This window comes from Sorghum bicolor, chromosome 2 (genome assembly GCF_000003195.3).
Source record: "Sorghum bicolor cultivar BTx623 chromosome 2, Sorghum_bicolor_NCBIv3, whole genome shotgun sequence".
NCBI classification, from domain to species: domain Eukaryota; kingdom Viridiplantae; phylum Streptophyta; class Magnoliopsida; order Poales; family Poaceae; genus Sorghum; species Sorghum bicolor.
The window spans coordinates 58,675,508-58,698,244 of NC_012871.2; the positions used below are offsets into that span (position 1 = coordinate 58,675,508).

Consider the following 22,737-nt stretch of genomic DNA (forward strand, 5'->3'; position numbering starts at 1 on the left):
TGAGCATCCAGGTTTTGAGTTCTGTATAAACTGTACACAAATTTCTCTAATTGGAGAAAACATCAAAAGGTATCTCTTTATTATCTATATTGGCATTCTCTTCCAATTGTGAATACAGAAAATTGAGAACAGCTGTATGAAACTTTCCTTACAATGTGAGGCTTTCAGGATCCTCAACAATCTTTGCAAATGTTTGCAGGAATGCTGCCAAATCAGCACCATAGATAATCCTGTGATCAGCAGTAACATTCACCTGAAAAATAAATGATAGGATCAACTTACTTAGATTCTGAACACCATCTCTGCAGGGAAAATTGGTTGCTATTATGTACCAAGATTGTGCTGTATTTTTTTTCTTGTCCCTGTACTGTGAATATGATGCCTACCCAAGCTTGCTCAGCACAAAAGGGTTTGTTGTTGTTTTGAGGATAGGATGGTGTGGTGTTGTACACATATTCTTATATAGATCTAGAATAGTAGTTCTTATTTACAAACAAAATTTGTAACACATCATTGGAGATCAGCATGTCCAATTCTAATTTTAGGAGTCAGTAGTATATGTACTTATGACAGAAAATAATCAGTTAACCACTAGTAAATAAGGATGCCAAGCATTCTAATTCTTGATTTATCGTGAATGATATCACCAAACAAAACTTGACCACAACACACAATTCTGAATTTAATATAAAAACCAACTTAGATACCAAAAAAAAAAATCAGAAGCATGCTAACATAGAAGCATGAATCTGAAACTGCAGCAAGTCTACACCCTATGCCTCTTAAATTTAGGCACAGTCACCAGATCCTTGTCTCTCATACATTTGATATGTGAAATGACGTTATGTAATAGATTTCACTTACATGTTCTAGGGAATAAGCAGACTGATCACAGACTTTTTGGTATGGGACTGTAGTTAAATGCTTTAAGGTTTAGCTATTGTATTCACAAATAAATTTCATAACATGCTACTGTGCTTTAGCATTTCCAATGAAATGTGCTAAGGCACATACACCAACTCATCTTCACAATTACATAAAACGCTAGAAATACTAAACAACAGTCACTAACCAGAGCTTTGGTATACTCAAATTATAGATATAGATCTGAGAACAAACTAACCAGCATTTCACTCTTGATACTAAAGAAACCATCCTTGTCAGCCACTACAGTTGGTCTTGATGCTCCAACAGCCATGATAGCCCCCTGCATATAGCCATGTTACATGTAAGCAATCTTCTTGTGTTTAATAAAAGAAATACAATTCTATCAACATTTCATACTAACTAGGCAGACAGCAGACACCAGGGAAGAAACCCACCTGACCAGCTGGAAGGATTGCATCGAATTTATCCACCCCAAACATACCCAAATTGGATAGTGTAAATGTCCCTACAGACAGTCAGCGCTTCAGGTAAGCAAAGTTTTCGTGAACAGCTGATGTCAATAGAACAAAGGATATGTTGTATACCAGAGTTGTATTCATTTGGTTGCAGCTGCTTCATGCGTGCCTTCTTGAGCAGCACTCTCCACTTTTGCGCAAGCAGATATATATCCAGCTGCCATGTAAATTTTTGGAGCTACTTAGTAGACATAAATTGTATGCACTCGACAGTCCACTCATATCCTAAAATGCTGCATTGCTTCACAGGCAACACATCCACTGCAATAAGCACCAACCTTATCAGCATCCTCCAATACTGGAGTAAGAAGGCCACCCTCGAGTGCAACAGCCACTCCAATGTTGACACTGTTATTGTAGGAGAAGCTCTTTCCATCTCTGCAGCTAGCATTTACTACAGGGTGCTGGGTGAGCGCCACAGCTGCCGCCTTCACCAGCAGCACTGTCTTGGTAACCCCCTTCGACTTGACCTATACCAAACTCAATTCAATCAGACAAGCATGGTCGAGGTATGAAATTTAACACTCCGCGTGAGATCAATAGAAAACTGTACCTTTTCATAGAGTGCGTCAAGCTTGTCAGTGATCATGGAGTAGCCAACCCGGAACGTTGGCACACTCAAGCTGTCCACCATGTTCCTGCTCACCGCCGCCTGCATTGTCGTGAACGGCACCACCGTGCCACCGGGCACTGGTGGCAGCACCGCACTTGCGGGCATTGGTGGCGCAGGGCCAACAGCAGCAGGGGGTGGAGGTGGAGGGGGCGCGACCTTTCGCTTGTGCTTGATGCCAGCAGCTGCCTCGACGTCAGCCGCCGTGACGCGGCCGTGTGGCCCGGTGCCGACAACCCCGGCGATGTCCACCCTGTGCTGCTTCGCGACCTTCTTGGCGTAAGGTGTCGCGATGCCCTTTGTCACTGGAGCCGCCACAGGCGCTGGAGGAGGTGTCCCCGAGACGGGGGCGGCGGCGGCATGGGGAGGAGAGGGTTCCTGGCTTTGTCCCTGCGAGAGGGCCTGAGCGCGCGCCCGCGCCAGCGCGACCTCCTCCTCTGACTCGGCGAGGAGGGCGATAGGGGCGCCTACGGGGGCGGTCTCACCGGCCGGGACGAGGACGACTGCGACTATGCCGTCGTGGAACGTCTCCACGTCCATGTCGGCCTTGTCGGACTCGACGACCACCACGGGGTCGCCCTTGGCCACGCGGTCCCCCTCGGCTGCCGTCCAGGAGACGATCTTGCCCTCCGTCATCGTCGAGCTCAGAGCCGGCATGAATATCTCCCGAATCTTCGCCCTCACCACCGCCATCCTCCGCCGCCGCGGCGCCGCCGGAGCAGCAAGGCGCGCGTGCCCGGGGGCGGTGGGGACGGAGAGGTAGGGGGAAATCAGAGACGCCATGGCGCACTGGTGGATGATCACTGAAGAAATGGTCCGTCTCTCAGGACTCGGTTGGGTCGAGGAGAACGCGGGCTGGGCGGCGGAATCCGGCGAGCGCCGCGGCGGCGCGAGGTGGGAGAGTGGGAGACGAACCAGTGCGTTAGGTGAAGGTTGGCCAGCCCACTGCAGTGTGGGCCCGTCGAGCCAGTCGCCGTTAATAGTCCGTACGACCTGGCATATCTTGCGTCCGTCTGATCTCGATCCAAATCTTCGCAGCTTGTCCGATGGATGGACCATTAGCGGCGGAGATCGTTACGGTTACGGTGGCCCGCTAATTAGCAATAATTTTTTTTTAAAAAACCCTCGAACTATCCCGTAATACTCTTTGGCCTCTTAAAGTTGTATCGTGATCTCAATTGCTGCCTCTATAACTCTATTAATCGTCCAATCGCTCTTCCACGGTTCTGATCACGTTGGGTTGGACAGTCTAATAAAAATGATTTTGTTTAGGTTCCTAACAATTTTTTAGATTCTTCGTCATATTAAATATTTGGACGCATGAATATAGCATTAAATATAGATAAAAAACTATATACATAATTTGCATGTAATTTAAGACGAATCTTTTGAACTTAGTTAGTCTATAGTTGAACAATAATTAGCAAATACAAACGAAAAATACTACAATAGCCAAACTATGTTGGGAAGGGAGTATCATACAACCAACGCCAAGAATCAACCGTTGCAGAAGTGGAGCAAACCACCAAAGGGGGTCCTGAAAATGAACTGTGATGTCTCCTTCCTGCCTAACTTATCGTCGGGCAGCTGGGGGTTCTTGATACGGGACGACGAGGGCGATGTGTTCGTCACTGGCCGAGGGAAGGTTGATCATCTCCTAAATGTGTTTCATGCTGAACTTGTAGCCTGTCTGCAGGGAATACAAGTAGCGGTGGATTTGGGTATCAGTCACCTGATTGTTGAATCATATGCAAAGATGGTTGTCCAAGCAGTGTCTACCAATGATTTTGATGATTCTGTCGTGGGCCTGTTGGTGTCTGAAATCAAGAACTTAGTTTCCTCCTGTTTTCTCAGCTTTCAGTGTGTGTTTAGAAGTAGAGAGTGCAATCAAGCTGCTCATGAGTTAGCTAAATTGGGTCTGTTATGTAATCAGGGAGAGGAGCAAATAATGAGCTCTATCCCTGAAGGCGTTCATGTATGTGTTGCTAACGACATGTTAGCATCTGAGTAATGGAATCCACCCAGTTTGAAAAAAAATTTGTGAACTAAACAAGACCTTAGAGACCAACATAGTGCATAGAGCTACCGCTTCAATAACACTAGATGATTTTTGTCACGGCATGTGCAAACGAGATTTTGATAGTTGGTATATAGAATCATCTCACAAATCGAAATCACAACAGTAATCAAACTAGGTCCTGAAAATTTCTAGAGCTATGAAGTAACTAGGTGGAAATGGAAGGTAAAATACGAGTCTAGAGACTGTTCTCCTGTGTCTATTGCTAGGTCCATCTGAAAGGCTATGTTAAGAGTTCCTGGCTTGATGTTATTGTTAGTCCTGAAAAAAAAGCTCACTAAACTGGCTTATTGGTCCGTTTGAAAAATGTTTTGTTTGAACTTATGTTTGTTTTAGAAATGAAAATAAGTTAATTTTAAGTGACTTTCGACTTTGACTCGGTTCTTTAGTCTCGGTTTGAAGTTGATCTCAAACAATTCACGAGACTATGATAAATGAGATTATATAAATTTTAAATATAACTCATAAATAATGCGATTTGCACGTTGTCATATTTTATGCATTGAGCATCTCAAGGTTATAGATTGCACAAGGACCGTTCTTTTCATAATAGAACCGACAAAAACAAGTTTGCAAAAAGCTTTTGTCAACGTACTGTGGATCTCCCCTTGGTTTTGTTTGAGAGTAAGGCCCCGTTCATTCGACTAACGAATTGATGTTAGGAACTTAGGATATCACGGAAATATCTCTGGTTTAGAAGTTGAGACGAATGTTGCATTCTGCAAAGTTGCCAACAGGCAGACGAGTCTTGAGGCGATGGAAGGCCGCCATCGCGTCATTGGCGGTTACTGTCAAAGTGTCAATCGCTTTCGCCTTCGTATATGTACTATATACTAGTAGTACTTGGATCGATCAAGTAGAAGTAGTGATCCGATGCAGTGCATGTTGACCTTGTAGCGATGGATTATTGGACCAGGTACCGGTAGTGAACGAAGGCGGGGCCATCCAGATCAGTCCACCACCATCGTCGCCCCCATCATCAAGGGCAAGAAGGAAGCTGTGGATCGAAGAAGAATATTGCCCAATGCATCAGGCAAACTGATGGGCAGAGCCATGGCGGTGGTGCGTCCACGTGCGCGCGGCGAGACCAAACCTCCGGGTGAAGTCAAAGTCTTGTCAATACGTTTCTGCTAGCACGAGCTATGGTGCAATCTGGACATCTGGTAGCACGAGCTATGGAACGCAGCTCAAACGCAACAGTGCGGCTGGCCGCAGCTGCGCAGCTAATCACTCACTATTCCGGACCGATCATCGTACTCGTACAGTATGTGCCATGGAAACATGGCCGTACGGTACGAGTACACGCAAAGCTTGGTCCGTGAGGACGCGAGCACCGCCGACGTCGTCCGTCGTCAGGCTTGTTGCTGTCGTCATGATAAACGCCATGGGCCGCTGCGCCGTGTCTCGCCGGCGGGAAACCGACGTGGGTCAGCATCGACTCCCTCCCGTGCCCTGCCGCCGTCCTGCTACACGTAAACGGAGACGGGTCGGTCGGACCGGCCGTGCCGCTTTGCTTGCTTCCTCCCGGTTTCCCACGAATCCGTGCGACACATGACCCGCCCCCGACCTGCACGGCTGGCTGCACGGCGGCACCTATCCTATCCTCCATGCCGCCGCTTGCTGCGCCCACGGACGCCGAGGGTTGCCCAGGTGGAACCGGCGGGCGGAGCGGAACGGAACGGAAACCCCAACCCAACCCCGGCGTTCGTCAACGCGCAGTCGTCTGGACTTTTTCCCCGCGACAGAGACGGGTCTTGAGCTATAGCAGCAGCAGCAGCGGCACCAGCTGTGGCTTGACCCGCTGCGTTGCGCTCTTGCTCTTTTTTTTGGAGTCCCCGTCTCTCCGACCCCGACGAAAATTCCACACCCACCGCCTCCCCCATCTCCCTCTCCCTCCCGCTGCCTGCCGTCTCTCTGCCGAGCTAGGCAGCTACCGCACGCCGCCACACGCTTCGCTCCCCAAATCCCCCACCCTCCACCACTTCCCGTCCGCTCGCCTCAAAGCCCCACCAGGTGCGTGCGGAGTCGGACTGCGGACGCGGCCTGCGCTCGCGCACGCGCACCCGCACGCGGAGGCGGAGAAGAAGAACCCACCCACCACCTCTCCCGCGGCCGCGGCGTGCGTACGTATTTCACCCGGCCTCCTGTGGGATCATCGATACCCTCCCCAGTCCCCCACCGGCACCCGAGGGCGCTGGCCGGCGACGAGGCCGGCATGAAGCCGCGGGCGCTCCTGGAGCGCCTAGCCCGCCCCTTCTCCTCCTCCCGCCGCGCGTCGTCCGACCGCGAGAGGGAGGAGGAGGCGGACCTGGAGGCGATCGCGGCGCGTGAGCAGCGCGCGTTCCGGTACGAGACGCTGGCGGCGGCGACGCGGGGATTCTCGGAGAAGAACCGGCTGGGGCAGGGCGGGTTCGGCCCCGTCTACCGGGGCCGCCTGGAGGACGGCCGCGACGTGGCCGTCAAGCGCCTGGGCGCCGGGTCACGGCAGGGCGCCCGGGAGTTCCGGAACGAGGCCACGCTGCTCTCCCGGGTGCAGCACCGGAACGTGGTCAACCTCATCGGCTACTGCGCCCGCGGCGCCGACGACAAGCTGCTGGTGTACGAGTACGTGCCCAACGAGAGCCTCGACAAGATCCTCTTCTCCCCTTCCTCCTCCTCCAATCACTGTGAGTCCCCCCCTTCCCCCTCCTTCCTTCCTCCATTGCTCCCTCTCCCTCCCTGTCTCTCTGTTTCTCTCCCTCCCTGTCTCTGTCAATTTCCGCCGGTTGTTTGGTCGATCGGCTGCTCAACTTCGTGCGTTTCCGGTTCCGTGCGATCTCATGTCACTCGCAAAGGGGTTGAACAACTTAATTGCCACTTGATTCATAGGGAGAGATTTAGATTCGCGGTTTGTAGAAGAGCAGATTAGAGGTGGTTTAGTGCAATCCGTCTGCTCAGATTCAAAACAGCGGCCGATGCGTGGTTGGTGGTGATATTTTTTCGTAGGGGCGGGCGGGACGGTAGGGCATCAATGCGTCAGGAAAAGTCGCTGCACTGTTGCCTACTCGTCAGGCCGGCTGGTTCAAGATCCATACGTTGTACTATTACAAGTACAAACCGAGACGAGATGATGCGCAGTTCACACACTCATCGCTTGCCTGTTTGACTAGGAGGTACAGTAGGCCGTGGATTTCACATTTCAAACGTGAGGAATTAAGCTGCTGTTTGCTTCGGTACAGAGCATCGGACATATAATACAGCCGACTGGGCCCACCTGTATCGTTTTTATAGTGCAAGTGAGATTCACTAGTAATATAGTACGTTTGAGATAGATAATTCATCCGTATAAGTTTTGGAAGTTGTTTTGGACAAGATTTAGATTAAACATTGGAAATATAAATTATTAATAACATTTAAGTTATTGAATTTGTAAATATAAAAATTATATAAATAGTTTGAAAAATACTTTTATAAAAATATACATATACTATTTTTTCTAAATATTTTTATAAAAGCAAGAGGTTAAAATTATATTTTGAAGATCGTATTACTGTGTTAAATGACTTCTAATTCCTGTCAGGAGGGAGTATATAAGATTACACTATATTCGTATCTCGTGCTTCTCCGTCCTCGTATTACCGTGTGTTCGTGCGTCGTCACTCTTTTGAGCCTGGATGGAGGTCAACAACGCGTTCTCATTGTTTGTATGTACTCGCTGCCTCGCCGGGGAAGCACGACAACGGTCCCCCGTGCATGCATGCGCCCAAGTTATCTCTTGCAAGGGTCAATCGGTCATAACTAACCAGCACCCGTATCCATAAGCAATTAATCCTAACTTGTGCAGTTGGGCTTGGGCTGTGATCATGTAGGGCTGACAGGGTCCACCCGACCAGTCGTCTGACGTTAGTCTTTGACGCAGTCACGAAACATGTTGGTTTCCACTGTAGATCATCAATCTAGGATTAGTCGTAGTTGGCTTCCGATTACATACACCCAAAAACCCAAAACTTTACAAGATTCTCCGTCACATCGAAATTTACGGCACATGCATGAAGTATGAAATATAGATAAAAAGAATAACTAATTGCACAGTTTATCGGTAAATCACGAGACGAATTTTTTAAGCCTAGTTACTCCATAATTAGACAATGTTTGTCAAATAAAAACGAAAATATTACAGTGTCAGAATTTCAAAACTTTTTGCATCTAAACAAGGCCTCATTGTCACCATCAGCCTGACTATTTTGCCTGACTATTTTTTGTTACGATTTTGTTGGAGTTTCTTTACCGTCAAATATGAAATATGCACATGCGAAAACAGCTTTTGAAGCCAAAACTAAGCAATGGTTGTTGTTGTTCTTGGGGTGTGTGTGGTGGTGGTGGGGGGGGGGGGAGTAATGGTTGCTTATGGCTAAACTAAAGTGTTTTTACTGTGTTTTATTTAATAGCGAGTCTCTGGTCAAAGTTCGTTTGTGGTTAGATGGTCGTGGGACCCCCCGGAGAAACTTGATTCCATCTGTTGTCCAGCTACAACGACGGACCAATTTGCAGCATTTGCTATCGAAGGTAGTCCGTTCGCTTTTCCATGACCCTGACGTGCCACACTAGCTTCTTTGTATCCATTGTTAGTTTTCGTGACCAGAGTACACCGTAGACTGCATGCGGGGCATCGCAATCTACATCAATCTACATCAACGACGGGCATTGCAAAATTTTTCAGATTCCCCGTCACATCGAATCTTTAGACACATGCATGATGTATTAAATATAGATAAAAATAAAAACTAATTACACAGTTTGATCGAAATTGACGAGACGAATCTTTTGAACCTAATTAGTCTATGATTGGATAATATTTGTCAAATACAAACGAAAAAGCTACAGTGTCGATTTTGCAAAATATTTTGGAACTAAACAAGGCCTAATGAAAAGAAAAAGGAGCTGCCTAAATCCGGACATTGCGCTAACTGAATGAGCCTGTTCGTTTATTATCTTATAAGCCAGCCAATAGTATTTTTCTCTTTTTAGCTATGACTTTTTATACCAGGAAATAGGTTCATAAACCATATCTACTAAGGTAGGTAGGCATTCTTGTGCCCTGGGAAAAACTGATCATCGACTTTTCATCGACCTGGTCAACCCACGCGTGGAGTCCTTGGTGGCAACATGTCAGCCATTGCAGCATCAGCACCGCGCCATGGGATTTGCGGACTTGTCGTGCACGTGCTCTTGTTTGGTGCTCCTGCCAAACTTCCACTAGCAATGTGGCCTGTGGGTCTTTATAAAAAAAAAAAGAAAAAAATTTGCACTGTTGGTGGCGCACTGGATTTGTTTAGATTTTGGTTTTTTTTGGGGGACAAGAAGATTTTGTTGGACACCACTGGTACTGCTAACGTGTTTGACTCCTCTTGTCATGTATCCGTGTGCGCGCACGCGCTCCACCGGAGACCCCGGACGCTCTTTTTTTGCTTGCGCGCGTTCCCTTCTCCGGTCCTGACGAGACCTTCCCATCCGGCGTTACTGTCATCCCCGCGGACGAGAGAGTATCGTCAGCGTGATGCAAGAGCAAGAACGTTTGTGGGAGACGACAAAAAGCTTGTACTTGGTTTTCTCACTGGAACGTGCGTTTCTCTGGATACACCGTACGCGGACCGTGTTTAGATGAGCTGACTTGACGACGTGGAACGGTTGGGGCTGCGGTCCCTCTAGTTTCGGCATGGTTTTAGTTCAAAAATTGATTCTGCGTTACATCAAATCTTACAGCATATATATATAATATTAAATATAAATAAAAAATAACTAATTGTACACTTTGTATGTAATTTACGAGACGAATTTTTTAATCTAGTCTATAATTAAATAATAATTTATTAAATATAAACATAAGTGTTATCGTAGGCAAAACCAAAAGTTTTCACAGCCTTTGTCAAAACGACGTGGAACTCTATAATTAAATAATAATTTATTAAATGCAAACAAAAGTGTTATTATAGGCAAAACCAACAAATTTTCACAGCCTTTGTCAAAGCGACGTGGAACGGTTACTGCTGCTGTTGTCGTGCTGGAGCCAAGAAGAAGCATCCTCTTATCTGGGTCTAGTTGGGCCCAAATGTGTAGGTGTCCTGGGCCAAGGGCATACTACTGGATTCAATGTCCTGAGTTTTTATCCCCCTCGAATACGCACAAGCAATGCGTGTCTTTGTATGGTAGGAATTGAGTTGATCATTCAATTCAATGTTCTGAGTTTTGAGTGTACTGAAAAATTCTTTAATTCTTTGGGGAAGTTTTCACAATTCTTTGCTTTTTATTTCTGCCACTGCGATTTCTGAATCGTTTATTCCGATTTGTCAGACGCACGAAAGAACACCGATCCTTTTTCCGCCTTCCTTATTTTTCACATTCATCTATACTGTATCTGCATATCCTCTCAGCCTTCTGAGTTCTGACACTGCTTGCCCTTGTGTGATGTCCAGCCAGCAGCAACAGCGACCGATCACGACGAGCGGAGCTGACCTGGCCGCGGCGGCACGAGGTCGTGGTCGGCGTGGCGCGTGGCCTGCTCTACCTCCACGAGGACGCGCACACGCCCATCATCCACCGCGACATCAAGGCTAGCAACATCCTCCTGGACGACCGGTGGGTGCCCAAGATCGCCGACTTCGGCATGGCCCGGCTCTTCCCGGAGGCCGGCGACGGTCACTCTCGTGTCCATACCCGTGTCGCCGGCACTAACGGGTACATGGCGCCCGAGTACCTCATGCACGGCGACCTCTCCACCAAGGCCGACGTCTTCAGCTTCGGCGTGGTGGTTCTCGAGATCGTCTCGGGCCGCAAGAACTCCGCCTTTGTCCCACCCCCGGACGCCGAGGCAGACAGCCTCCTGGAATACGTACGTACTCAGTACTATGCTAATGCACTCGTGTACTCTTTGCCTCTATGATCTATCCTCATGGCTACCCTAGCTTACATTAATTAATTGTTCTAATGGATGCAGGCCTGGAGACTGTACAAGAAAGGTCGGACCCTGGAGTTGCTTGACCCCGCGGTGAAGTCGTCGGCGGTGCCGGAGCAGGTCGAGCTGTGCGTGCGGATCGGGCTGCTGTGCGTGCAGGCCGACCCGCGGCTGCGGCCGGACATGAAGCGCGTGGTGATCATCCTGTCCAAGAAGCAGAGCAAGCTCGAGGAGCCGACGCGTCCGGGGGTGCCCGGGTCGCGGTACCGGCGGAGGCCCCACGGCCTGCGCGGCTCGCACTACTCTGCCGGGTCATCGTCCGGCACCAGCTCGCCGTCTACGTCCGCAACGACGTCGCACGCGTCAGCGTCGGCGTCGGCCTCCAACGCCATGACGACGTCGAGCACGCACACCATGAGAAGCCAAGGCTTGCCCTCGCACCGAGAAGACGAGGAGTCGTAGCAGTAACAGGGCGAGCCCCAACTGTACATTTGTCTATTCTTTCCCTTTTTCTTCAGGTTGGTGTTCATTCAAGGATGGGATTGCAGAGTATAGGTATAGATGCGCATGATTGTTTTGCTAGTTCATAGGATCTGCCTTTTGGATTTCGTTAGGATGCTGCTGATTAAGCTGTTGATCGGTCCGTCTGTGGTAGACTGCAGGCAAGAACTGTGTATATAAAAATGAGAAAGATAAAGAGCAAATTCTCTTAATGCCGCTACAATTATATGGGTCTCTGACTGCCACAAAATCTGTTCATTTTTCCTGTGTGCCTGTGTGCTACCATTTAAAATTTGTGCATCCTATCTGCCACTTCTCACACACACCGTTCAGTACTGCTTGCTCGAACTATTTGAGAACCATTTATGTCTGCGTGCAATGCCAAACTTTACCCCTCTTTCAATGACAACATGGCCCACCAGCCGGCCTACTCTGCCCCCACATGAAGTCACTGGGCCCGCATCCAACTTTACTTTTTTTTTCGAAACTCAGTTACAGATATAGACACTCACAAACATGAGCGCACACTCACTTTTATGAACGTACGCATACACTGCCTCTATGAGCACCTCCGAAGAACGAGTTAGCCTGACAAATCTCGAGATTGCGAAGTCACCATAGACGCCTCGCTGTCGACGGTCACGTCGCCTACTACTAAAAGAATAGTGCTCTTAAATCCTGGAATAAATTCAGGAAAATACGAGCACCAGTATAAAATCCTAAAATAATAAATCAAAACAACTACAAACCAGATATACTAAACCAACAACTAAGATAACCTCTAAGAATAGACCTCAAATCAAAGGAGTGCACAACGTACGAAAGGTATCTCCTGAGCTCTAGCAATAGCAGACACAAGCAATTTTGCAATCGGCGAGGAGGAGGCTCTGACGGTCCTCGACGGGAGGAAGGGTGGAGTTTGCTAGAAGAATCCCCCTTCCGCAACAAGCTCGAGTCCTGGACACGCGGCTTAGTGTTACCGGGTCTAGGTGTTAGAATAGCAACTAACTCTGTAAAGATACGGCAAATGACCGTAATCAACTTGGCTACGTCCAGGTTCTAGGTGGTTTCGGTTAGAGTAGATATGATCTTTAGTTTGTTGTAATTATCTCAACCGAAACCCCATTCTTGTAACACAAGTTTGTAAACTCTATATATATATATGAAACATGGAACCGTGGGATGCCAAGATAGGCTACCACGTTAGCACAATTCTTTCATGGTATCCAGAGCCTAACTCTTCCACAAACACGTCTAGCAATGGCCTCCTCATCTGCTGCCAACTCCGATCTAAACCCCTTCCGCAACTCTCAGATCTCTGAGAAGCTCACCCGGGATAACTACCTTCTATGGAAGGCGCAAGTGATCCCTAGCGTTCGGGCGGCGCCGCAGTATGAAGGAGTGCTCGACGGCACAACGCCGCAGCCAGCCAAGTTCGTGGAGACGGAGAAGGACGACAAGAAGATCGTCATCGTCAACCCTGACTATGAAAAGTGGCTGACAAAAGATCAGCAACTTCTCTCCTACATCAACAACTCCCTGTCCAAGGAAGTTCTGGCGCAAGTGGCTACTCTGACCACCTCTGCGGCAGTCTGGGCGACGCTGGAGAACATGTTCTCGGCGCAGTCGCGCGCAAGGATCACGAACCTGCGCATGCAGATGGCAAACTGCAGGAAGGGCAGTCTCACGGCTGTTGCCTACTTCGCCAAGATGAAAGCCCTTGGAGATGAGCTAGCAGCTGCAGGCAGACCTGTCTCGAATGAAGAGTTGATCACCTTTATCCTTGCTGGATTGGATCTCGACTACAACGCGCTGGTCCAGTCGGTCATGGCCAAAACAGATCCTGTTACCTTGAGTGATCTCTATGGCCAAATCCTGGCGTATGATTCAAGACTTCAGATGCTTCAAGATATGCAGAACTCCGGGTACAACTCATCAGCAAATGCAGTCGCCCGTGGCCGTGGCGGCTTCCGTGGTCGCGGTCGTGGTGGTCGCAATGGTGGTCGCACTCCACCACCAAACAACAAGGGAGGCCGTCAAGGAGGCAATCAAGGCACCAAGCCAACGTGCCAGATCTGCAAGAAGAAGGGCCATGAGGCCTTCGACTGCTGGTACCGCTTCGAGGAAGATTATCAGCCCGACGTGAAGACAGCTGGCGCAGCATCGACCGGCTACGGAGTCGATACGAACTGGTACGCGGATAGTGGTGCCACAGATCACATCACTGCTGAGCTCGAGAAGATGACGGTCCGCGACAGGTACCATGGGTCCGATCAGGTTCACACTGCCAATGGATCAGGTATGGTGATTAGCAATGTTGGTCATTCAGTTTTACATACCCTGAGAAAAGATTTACATCTGAAAAATATCCTCCATGTTCCTAGTGCTAGCAAAAGTCTAGTATCTGTTCATCGCTTAACTTCTGACAATGATGCTTTCATCGAATTTCATCCAAATTTCTTTCTTATTAAGGATCGAGCCACGAAGAAAGTTCTGCATCAAGGCAGAAGTGAAGGCGGTCTTTATCCTTTGAGGTCGCAAGGTTTGGGAGCACAAGGTCGTAGGCAAGTGTGTGGAGTCAGTAGACCATCTACCTGGAGATGGCACAGTCGTCTTGGTCATGCCTCTTTTCCTATTGTCGAGAAGGTTATCAAGGGAAATTGTCTTCCCGTGTTAGTGAGTCTAGATGTCGAGTCTGTATGTGACTCTTGTCAACGAGCCAAGAGTCATCAACTTCCATATTCCAAGTCAAATAATAAAAGTCGTGCTCCTCTTGAATTGATTCACTCTGATGTGTGGGGTCCCGCACCTAGTTCTGTTCGAAATTTCACCTACTATGTTAGCTTCATCGATGACTACAGTAGGTACACGTGGATTTATCTTCTTAAAAATAAGTCCGATGTGTTTCAAGTGTTCAAAAATTTTCAAAGCCTTGTTGAAAGGAAATTTGATAGGAAAATCATATCCATGCAAACTGATTGGGGTGGAGAGTATGAGAAGCTCAACTCCTTCTTCGAGCAGTTAGGAATTTCTCATAGAGTTTCCTGTCCACATGCTCATCAACAAAATGGGGCAGCTGAACGCAAGCATAGGCACATAGTCGATGTTGGTCTTTCCTTGCTTGCAAATGCATCCATGCCATTAAAATTCTGGGATGAAGCTTTTCTCACAGCAACATATCTTATCAATATTCTTCCCACCAAAGTCATCGACTATCACACCCCTGTGAGTCGCCTTCTTAAAACCACACTAGATTATGAATCTCGTAGAGTTTTTGGGTGTGCGTGCTGGCCAAATCTTCGACCATATAATACCCGAAAATTGTCCTTTCGCTCCCTTCAATGTGTTTTCCTCGGTTACAGTACACTTCATAAAGGTTTTAAGTGCTTAGACTCTAAGTCAGGTCGAGTGTACATCTCTCGTGATGTCGTTTTCGATGAAAACGTCTCCCCTTTTGCATCAATGCATCCCAATGCAGGAGCACGGCTGCGTAGTGAAATTCCTCTTCTCCCTGATAGCTGTGCTCCTACTTCTCTCGGGGATGTAAACTGCAATGTACCTAACAGCGCTAATCCTTTGCCTTTGAGTGATGATGATGAATTTCAGGTTGAAGACATACAGGAGGGAACCGATCTGGGTGTCACAGCGGATCCAGGCGCTAGCGTCGAGGCTGATCCACCGTCAGATCAGTCTGAAGATGCAGGCGCGTCTCCCGGCTCGCCGCGTGGGGAGGCCGCATCTACATCGCACGGCGAGCTGCCGATCGCATCTACATCGCAGCACGGTGAGCTGCCGGCATCGCAGGTTGTCTCATCGGGGTTTTCTGAGCCGACGGGATCCGCAGGATCTGATGCTTCACAGATTTCAGTGCCGAGTCGGCCACATACCAGGCTTCAAAGCGGTATAACGAAGCCTAAGGTGTACACTAACGGTACGATCAGGTATGCCAACATTTGTTCTACAGAAGAACCAAGTTCAGTCACTGAGGCGCTAGATCAACCAAGGTGGAGAAAGGCGATGAAGGAAGAACATGATGCTTTAGTCAGGAACAATACTTGGGAGTTAGTTCCAACAGCAAGAGGTAAAAATCTTATTGATTGCAAATGGGTGTATAAAATCAAGAAGAAAGCTGATGGACAGATCGATCGATACAAGGCTAGATTGGTCGCTAAAGGTTTTAAACAACGGTATGGCATAGATTATGAGGATACATTCAGTCCAGTAGTAAAGATTGCAACAGTCAGACTGGTGTTATCTCTAGCAGTGTCTAATGGTTGGTGTTTGAGGCAACTAGATGTGCAGAATGCGTTTTTACATGGTGTTCTGGAAGAGGAAGTTTATATGAAACAACCTCCAGGCTTTGAGGATGCTAGGTTTCCCTTTCATGTTTGTAAACTTAAGAAAGCAATATATGGATTGAAACAGGCACCAAGAGCCTGGTATTCAAGGTTAAGCTCCAAACTTGTTGATCTTGGGTTTGTACCTTCAAAGTCAGATACCTCATTATTTATCTATTCCAGAAGAGAAGTCACAATTTATATGTTAATATATGTGGATGATATAATTGTGACTAGTTCATCTCAGGATGCAGTTAATATTTTGCTGGCTGGTCTGAAGGAGGACTTTGCTCTAAAGGACCTAGGTGATCTTCACTACTTTCTGGGAATAGAAGTCATGCGAACCAGAGAGGGTCTTCTATTGTCTCAAAAGCAGTATGCTAGAAATATATTGGCTCGGGTTGGTATGTTGAAGTGCAAACCTTCTCCTACACCTCTGTCGGCGTCAGAAAACATATCTAAGGAAGATGGTACACCTCTCGGCCTTAAAGACAGTACCAGGTATAGAAGTGCAGTTGGAGCTCTTCAATATTTGACACTTACACGACCTGATTTGGCATTCTCAGTGAACAAGGTCTGTCAATTTCTTCTGTCGTGATGATCGACGCTCCACTGGTGGATTTGCTGTATTCCTAGGACACAACATCATCTCATGGAGTGCTAGGAAGCAGCCTACGGTGTCTAGATCAAGCACAGAGGCTGAGTATAAATCAATGGCGAATGCTACGGCAGAGTTGATTTGGGTTGAATCCTTGCTAACTGAACTTGGTGTCCGTTCAAGAGCTAAATCAGTACTCTGGTGTGATAATTTAGGAGCAACTTACTTGGCGGCAAATCCGGTATTTCATGCAAGAGCTAAGCACATTGAAATTGACTTTCATTTTGTGCGTGAGAGGGTTGCACGCAAGCAGTTGCAAGTCCGGTTTATATCTACTCATGATCAGTTAGCAGATGGATTTACAAAGGCCTTGCCTCAGAGAAAGTTTGCAGAATTCAAACGCAATCTAAATCTTGTGGAAGACACAAGCATTGATTGAGAGAGGGTGTTAGAATAGCAACTAACTCTGTAAAGATACGGCAAATGACCGTAATCAACTTGGCTACGTCCAGGTTCTAGGTGGTTTCGGTTAGAGTAGATATGATCTTTAGTTTGTTGTAATTATCTCAACGGAAACCTCATTCTTGTAACACAAATTTGTAAACTCTATATATATATGAAACATGGAACCGTGGGATGCCAAGATAGGCTACCACGTTAGCACAATTCTTTCACTAGGTTCTAGTGGATCACATCCGAACCCACTACAGAACAAACAGAGCATACGGATCTTCAAGATGCATCAATGGACGAGGCGTCGCTTGAAGGAAACGCTCATTTTCTAGGTATATATATAATGTCGCCTTTTAAAATGAGTTCTAGGGTTAGCTTACCTAGAGTTCATTATAATATGTTTTAAAATGAAACTTGGTATCGTGGTTGGATGTGCGCTATTTTCTAACTCTATGAGTAAAAAAGATACTTGGATAAGGTCATAGGGAAGGAGAGAGTACGATGGACCAAAATTTAGGGAAGAAATTTTGACGCACTACTATAGAGTAATCTTTACAGGCGTCTCCTATTTTTTTCAAGGGCATTTTACTTGACAACGACCTAACCAACACCGGGAGCACTATTTCTTACAAGCCACTCTTAAAAATACATTTCCAGGTGCACTTCTGTATCAACTAGTAACGTGCCCGTGCTAACGCTACGGTTTTATCTCAGAGATATATATAAAAACATTTAATAATTTTATTTTATAGTTTAATTTTTACACAATTATATTTGAGCATGTATACCATCTGGAAACACTTTTGCATAAAGAATAAAAGGTAAGCTAAGTCCTCAACCATATAATGTCTGTGCTAACGCTACGGCTTAATTTTGGAATGCTTCTAAAAACAAAAATTATAGTTTGAAAATATATTTTCACGCACTACTGTTATTATTTGTCGTGTTATGAGCATCTATGTTACATTTTGTCTAACTCTTTAATTATGTATTGGACATCTTCAGGGATGTTGTCGAAACATTTGTTTGCTTTGCTCACCAAAATGTCCGCCAAAAATTCCATCCTCAGCGAAGTTGAGTGCTGTGCATGGCAAATGATAATTAGTTATTATTATTTTTGTAGTGTAAGATATGTATTGTTATAGGCTATATATGTTTACACTGTTGATTTGTGGCAAATTTTTGCCGTCCCACAACTTCATGAAGTTGTATACAAGAAAGCCTCCCAATTTTCTGGACAAGAGCAGTTGTTATTGATGTGCACAATGAATAAAATAACCATTTTACTGACAAATGTGAAATATATTACAAGTGCTTACCAGTATTTATTATTATCTGTAACCTTTGTTACAAGTGGATATTCTCGCTTCCATTTATAAATATTGTCGGTCCACTTTGCATTTGTCAGTCCTATGGCGAGACTGAGTCTTCTAGCAATAGTGTGTAATGTAGTTATATATGCCATTTTTTGATTATAACTCTCCAAACATGTCTCATCTTCAAGGGGGTCCATAATATGCACAATTTTTTTTGCATATCCAATATAAACAAAATGTAAGTTCCATCCTTATAATATGGTAGTAGAATCTAAAAACAAACATAGAAACTATTAGTGGTAAACAGAATGAATTAATTTTGTAAATCAATACACATAACATAACTTACATGGCTACAATCTCTAATTTTGTACTCCATGTTTGGCCAACACTTTAGTATTTTTCTTAATTTTTTATGGTATACCTTACCACAACATCGTTGATCTCGTCCGAACCTAGTTATTTCCTGATGATTTTGCAAAAAAATCAAACATCTTAAGTAATTGTATAACTAAATATTGTAAGTATTTGATAAATTATAAATTTTTATTTCAACTTACAGCAAATCTGAGGTCCATGAAGTGATATTTTTGTTTCTTCAGCATCATGTCTTGGTTGCACACAGCCGAATAGCCATATTTAAGCATTCATGATCCATCTCTCGATCCTTATTTAAAATATTTTTAATCTTCCTAAGACTTAAAGAAATTGGGTACGGTCTTGTACTCCGCACCCAGTCTTTGCTAAATAAACAACTCTATTTTAATAAATGGTGAATTTTGGTGTATCCCAAAATGATGATTACCTGCATTATATTTGTTGCAGTAAATATTAAAAAAGAGTGACATCTCATATAAATTGTTGTAGTAAATATATATTAAAATAGAGTGACATCTCGTATAAATAAAATTCATGTCATGTATCCTATATTTACCAATGGCCGTAGATACTGTACTTCCGGACGTGGTTTTTGTGCCGATGCTTGTAGCGTTATGATCCCTACATACATACAGGTGGTTGGATATTTTCCTTGTCCAAACAAAGTGCAGAGTTCTAAGATTCGGCATTCTTCCTTTGTCGATACTGACGCGAGTACTCACGTTGTTTCCTTCTCATCTCCTCCTTTCGTTCGTCGGACATCTCGGCTCGACGAATCCGTAGCCGAAAGTTCCGTTCTTCCCTCGTCCGTCGGGCATCATCTAGAGAGATATGAAATAAATAGATACCCACAAATACTATACATGTACCCTGTTTGGCATCATACCTGCGACGTTAGTGATGTCACTTAGTGCATTGGGCGTATCTCGCGGCGTCGACATTGAGTAGGTGAGGAGGCAACACCTTTTGATTTTTCAAAGGATCGCAGTTGTCCACAGAACAATCAGAATGCACAAATTTAGAGAGAAACAAATAATAACGCAGGCATAAATTCAGAGAGATAAACAGAGATTAATGCACGTAGAGAGTCGATGTTTTTGAAATATGTAAATTTCAGTCGATGCCAAGTATTATAATATATTATAATATTTTTTTTTGCAGAGCGATGAGGAAAGCAAGATACGAATGAAGGAAAGACCTAGTTGTTCACGCGGCGTTCAGAGATCCCTGTTTGTGTCGAACATGGTTCCAGCGAAGGAGGTCGACGGTGATGACGAAGCCGACGTGATGCAGTCGATGCCTTGAAATCCCAAGCGCGGCGATCGCTGGAAGACGGTGGTGGATCGCGCGACCTAGTCGACCTAGTTGCGGCACCAGCCCCACGACGGTCCTCCACGGCCGGGCGTCAGTTGTGGCGTTGACAGAGGAGGATTACACGGAAATTCACGGAGGTGTGCGATCGGCAATTGGCAAGAATGGAGGTTGGGGCTTTTTTTTAGTATTCACGGATCGGCAATCGGCAAGAATGGAGGTTGTGCGTGTGTTTTTCCGATTGACTGAGAGGTGTGCGTGTATACAATTGACGGAGGTGTGCGTGTGTTGCGGCTACGGAGGTGTGCGTTTGTAAGGTCCTGATCATACTTCTAATCTGGGCCGTTAAATCTGTAGGACATGTGCTGTGAGTCGTTAATCTTATAGGTGAGATTTGCCTGGAGAAGATTTCAATTATAGTAGAGAGTAATTGCCCCCAAAAAATATGTCAGTTTAAGAGAGAACTGCCCCTATATATCAGTGATTTCTAGGGATGGTTGACCAAGTCAACTTTCCATAGAAAGCGATTTTTTAAGTAGTTGCAACATAAAGAAATTCATAACCTTTTCAAATAAAGTCATATGAAAGCAAAAAATTATATCAAAATTATAGAACTTGACAAGATCTAAAACCTATAGTTTGATGGAATTTTTATTTGAGATCTTTTATGGGCCCTATAGATCTGAAACTTTTTGTTGAATGTTTTCTATTTATAAGATCATTTACGAGTCAAAACATTGATTATAAGATTTTCCTACATATTAGTATGTACAAAAGGATAGCATCATATACGTAGTCACTAAGTCACAAGGACAGACAGAGAGAAGGGAAGGAGGGCAGAGGGCCTGGCGCCCCTAATGTTCCACGGGTTTCATTAGATATACTCCTACTCTTTAATCATCTTCAATCACTAGTAATTACCTAAGTAGATCCGTATCAAAGCCCAATTAAAAGCTCCAAGCAACCGAACATGTAACTAGGAAGCTCCAAGCAGCCAAGGGAACCTGGAAGAGTACTAGTTTATATTTTTTTTTCCATTCTCAAATCAGTAAAATCATATCTTTTAAAGCCAAAGGTCACTATAAGTGGATAGATTAAATAGATGTGATGTTATCCCATTTATGTTTAATCCATGAATAATCTCGTTTTTATCTTTCGTTTAGGCATTTAGCATCTGCCCAAGTGAAAGAGGTTAAAACAAACCAATTGATAGTTTTTTAGTCGAGATCAAGGTCTAGCAGCAGTAGCAATGAAAACGCTAATGCGAACAATAATAAATCAACCTACGGAACCGACCGATTAGTTCCATTAATATTATTAAATCTTATGATCTAGCTAGATGGTAATCGTCAAGCTAAATTTAAGTTAGTGGAGATTTAATAGAACATCTTTATTTATATTACAAGATATATGCTACATCATTTTGCCATACATATTATGATTGAATCAATATGATAAACAATATGTACTCCCAGAAATACACAAAGATAGACTTATACTTGTGATCAAAGAAACTAGCTTAAATACACAGATTATACATATAAAGACATAAAGTAGAAGATACATTTAGCAGAAAGAAATAACAATGATCGGAACATTAATTATTATACAGAGCCACGCGCGCGGTAATTCCATCATCATGCACGCACCCACATTACTAGCAGTTCCTCTGTCTGAGCTAGTAGCCCAGTCTAAGCTGAAGATCCAGACGTTCTTCCGTGCCATCGCCGCCATGACTGCACGCTCCCATCCTCAACTCCAAGTTCTTCACCTCGGAGTAGTAGTCATTAGTCGCAGCAGCGGACGATGCAGAGGAGAAACGGTCGCCCAGCTGCTTTTCTAACGGAACAGGCAAGCCGCCTCCATCGCCGCCGCCGCGCGCTAGCAGCGACGACAAGCTGAGCCCAAGATCAAGAACTGCGCAACTAGGGTTAGGGTTGCTGGGAGGGGGAGCAGTACGGTGTGACGACGACGACATGTACTGCTGGTGGATCAGCCTGGCCCTGTCCAACCTGTGGACGTTCATGTGCCCTCCCAGCCCTTGTGCTGACCTGAACTCCTTCTTGCAGTACCCGCAGGTGTAGGACGACGACGATGACGACGACGGCGGCGACCTTACCTGTGGCGGCGGCCAGGAGGAGGAGTCGGCGGCGGCGGCCAACAAGCTGAAGTTGTTGTCACTGCATGGCGGTTGGTGTTGCTGCTGCAGCTTGATTTGGCCGGCAGCATCCATAGCTAGCTAGTCGAGTGGCCCGTTTAACTAACTACGACCTTTGGCGAGGACAAATGGAGGGAGCCGAGAGAGAGTGCTATATATACACCAAAGCTGAGCTAGTTGAGCTATAAGAAGTGAAGGGTATGCTTCATGCAGGACACCAGAAGAGGCGATCAGCTAATTGCCACATAGGGATGGCGTCGTGCAGTGTTCACTTTGTAGAGAGGAAAAAAACAAAATGGTCTGCAAGCGTCCATCGGACCATGCGTCCCCGGCCGGGCCCCGCGCTCTCCCCGCTGCTGCGAAAGCGACACACAGACGTGATCCATTGTTCCATTGAACTCGACCTGCTGTCTCCTCCGACTCCGATTCTCAAACTTTGCTAAGGGACGAGACGACGGACATGCATATGCTCACACTCACACCGGCTGCTTGTGAATTTGCAGATGTAGGCTAGCTGCAAGCTAGCTAGCTACAGGACCTGCACCCATGCATGCATGGGCGGCAAAACAAAAGGCTGCACGCACCGTTGTTGTCACACGAAGGGCGGATGGCCCGGCACACTCGAGTTTTGACCACAATGAGATAGTGAGATTGATCAGCATTT

The 22,737-nt window shown here is 45.9% G+C and overlaps 3 protein-coding genes and 1 long non-coding RNA gene across 4 annotated transcripts; 1 reads left to right on the top strand and 3 right to left on the bottom strand.

Moving 5' to 3' along the window:
- Window positions 1-3,087, bottom strand: LOC8055804 (dihydrolipoyllysine-residue acetyltransferase component 4 of pyruvate dehydrogenase complex, chloroplastic). The gene is made up of 6 exons (XM_002462315.2): window positions 1,957-3,087; window positions 1,682-1,873; window positions 1,473-1,560; window positions 1,323-1,393; window positions 1,124-1,207; window positions 1-253 (listed from the first exon to the last, which is right to left on the bottom strand). Exons 1-6 carry the CDS (start codon window positions 3,070-3,072, stop codon window positions 149-151), a joined length of 1,656 nt encoding a protein of 551 aa, XP_002462360.2. The 5' UTR covers window positions 3,073-3,087; the 3' UTR covers window positions 1-148.
- LOC8060229 (putative receptor-like protein kinase At4g00960) lies at window positions 5,895-11,748 on the top strand. Its single transcript, XM_002460149.2, has 3 exons — window positions 5,895-6,756; window positions 10,543-10,958; window positions 11,064-11,748. The coding sequence occupies exons 1-3, from the start codon at window positions 6,306-6,308 to the stop codon at window positions 11,481-11,483; spliced, it is 1,287 nt and encodes a 428-aa protein (XP_002460194.1). The 5' UTR covers window positions 5,895-6,305; the 3' UTR covers window positions 11,484-11,748.
- On the bottom strand, window positions 6,979-12,272 carry LOC110433060. Its single transcript, XR_002450447.1, has 3 exons — window positions 12,262-12,272; window positions 12,051-12,053; window positions 6,979-7,170 (listed from the first exon to the last, which is right to left on the bottom strand). It is a non-coding gene; the product is annotated as an uncharacterized LOC110433060 (long non-coding RNA).
- Window positions 21,594-22,148, bottom strand: LOC8055805 (probable transcriptional regulator RABBIT EARS). Its single transcript, XM_021453534.1, has one exon. The coding sequence runs from the start codon at window positions 22,146-22,148 to the stop codon at window positions 21,594-21,596; it is 555 nt and encodes a 184-aa protein (XP_021309209.1).

What these genes read in the sequence shown, in the direction of transcription:
- LOC8055805 (XM_021453534.1), bottom strand. Translation starts at nt 22,148, where the DNA reads ATGGATGCTGCCGGCCAAATCAAGCTGCAGCAGCAACACCAACCGCCA.
- LOC8060229 (XM_002460149.2), top strand. Translation starts at nt 6,306, where the DNA reads ATGAAGCCGCGGGCGCTCCTGGAGCGCCTAGCCCGCCCCTTCTCCTCC. An exon ending in TTCCTCCTCCTCCAATCACT is followed by an intron (nt 6,757 to 10,542) that starts GTGAGTCCCCCC and finishes TGTGATGTCCAG; the next exon opens with CCAGCAGCAACAGCGACCGA. An exon ending in CAGACAGCCTCCTGGAATAC is followed by an intron (nt 10,959 to 11,063) that starts GTACGTACTCAG and finishes TAATGGATGCAG; the next exon opens with GCCTGGAGACTGTACAAGAA.
- LOC8055804 (XM_002462315.2), bottom strand. Translation starts at nt 3,072, where the DNA reads ATGGTCCATCCATCGGACAAGCTGCGAAGATTTGGATCGAGATCAGAC. An exon ending in ACCAAATGAATACAACTCTG is followed by an intron (nt 1,394 to 1,472) that starts GTATACAACATA and finishes GACTGTCTGTAG; the next exon opens with GGACATTTACACTATCCAAT. An exon ending in GTATCAAGAGTGAAATGCTG is followed by an intron (nt 254 to 1,123) that starts GTTAGTTTGTTC and finishes TTTATTTTTCAG; the next exon opens with GTGAATGTTACTGCTGATCA.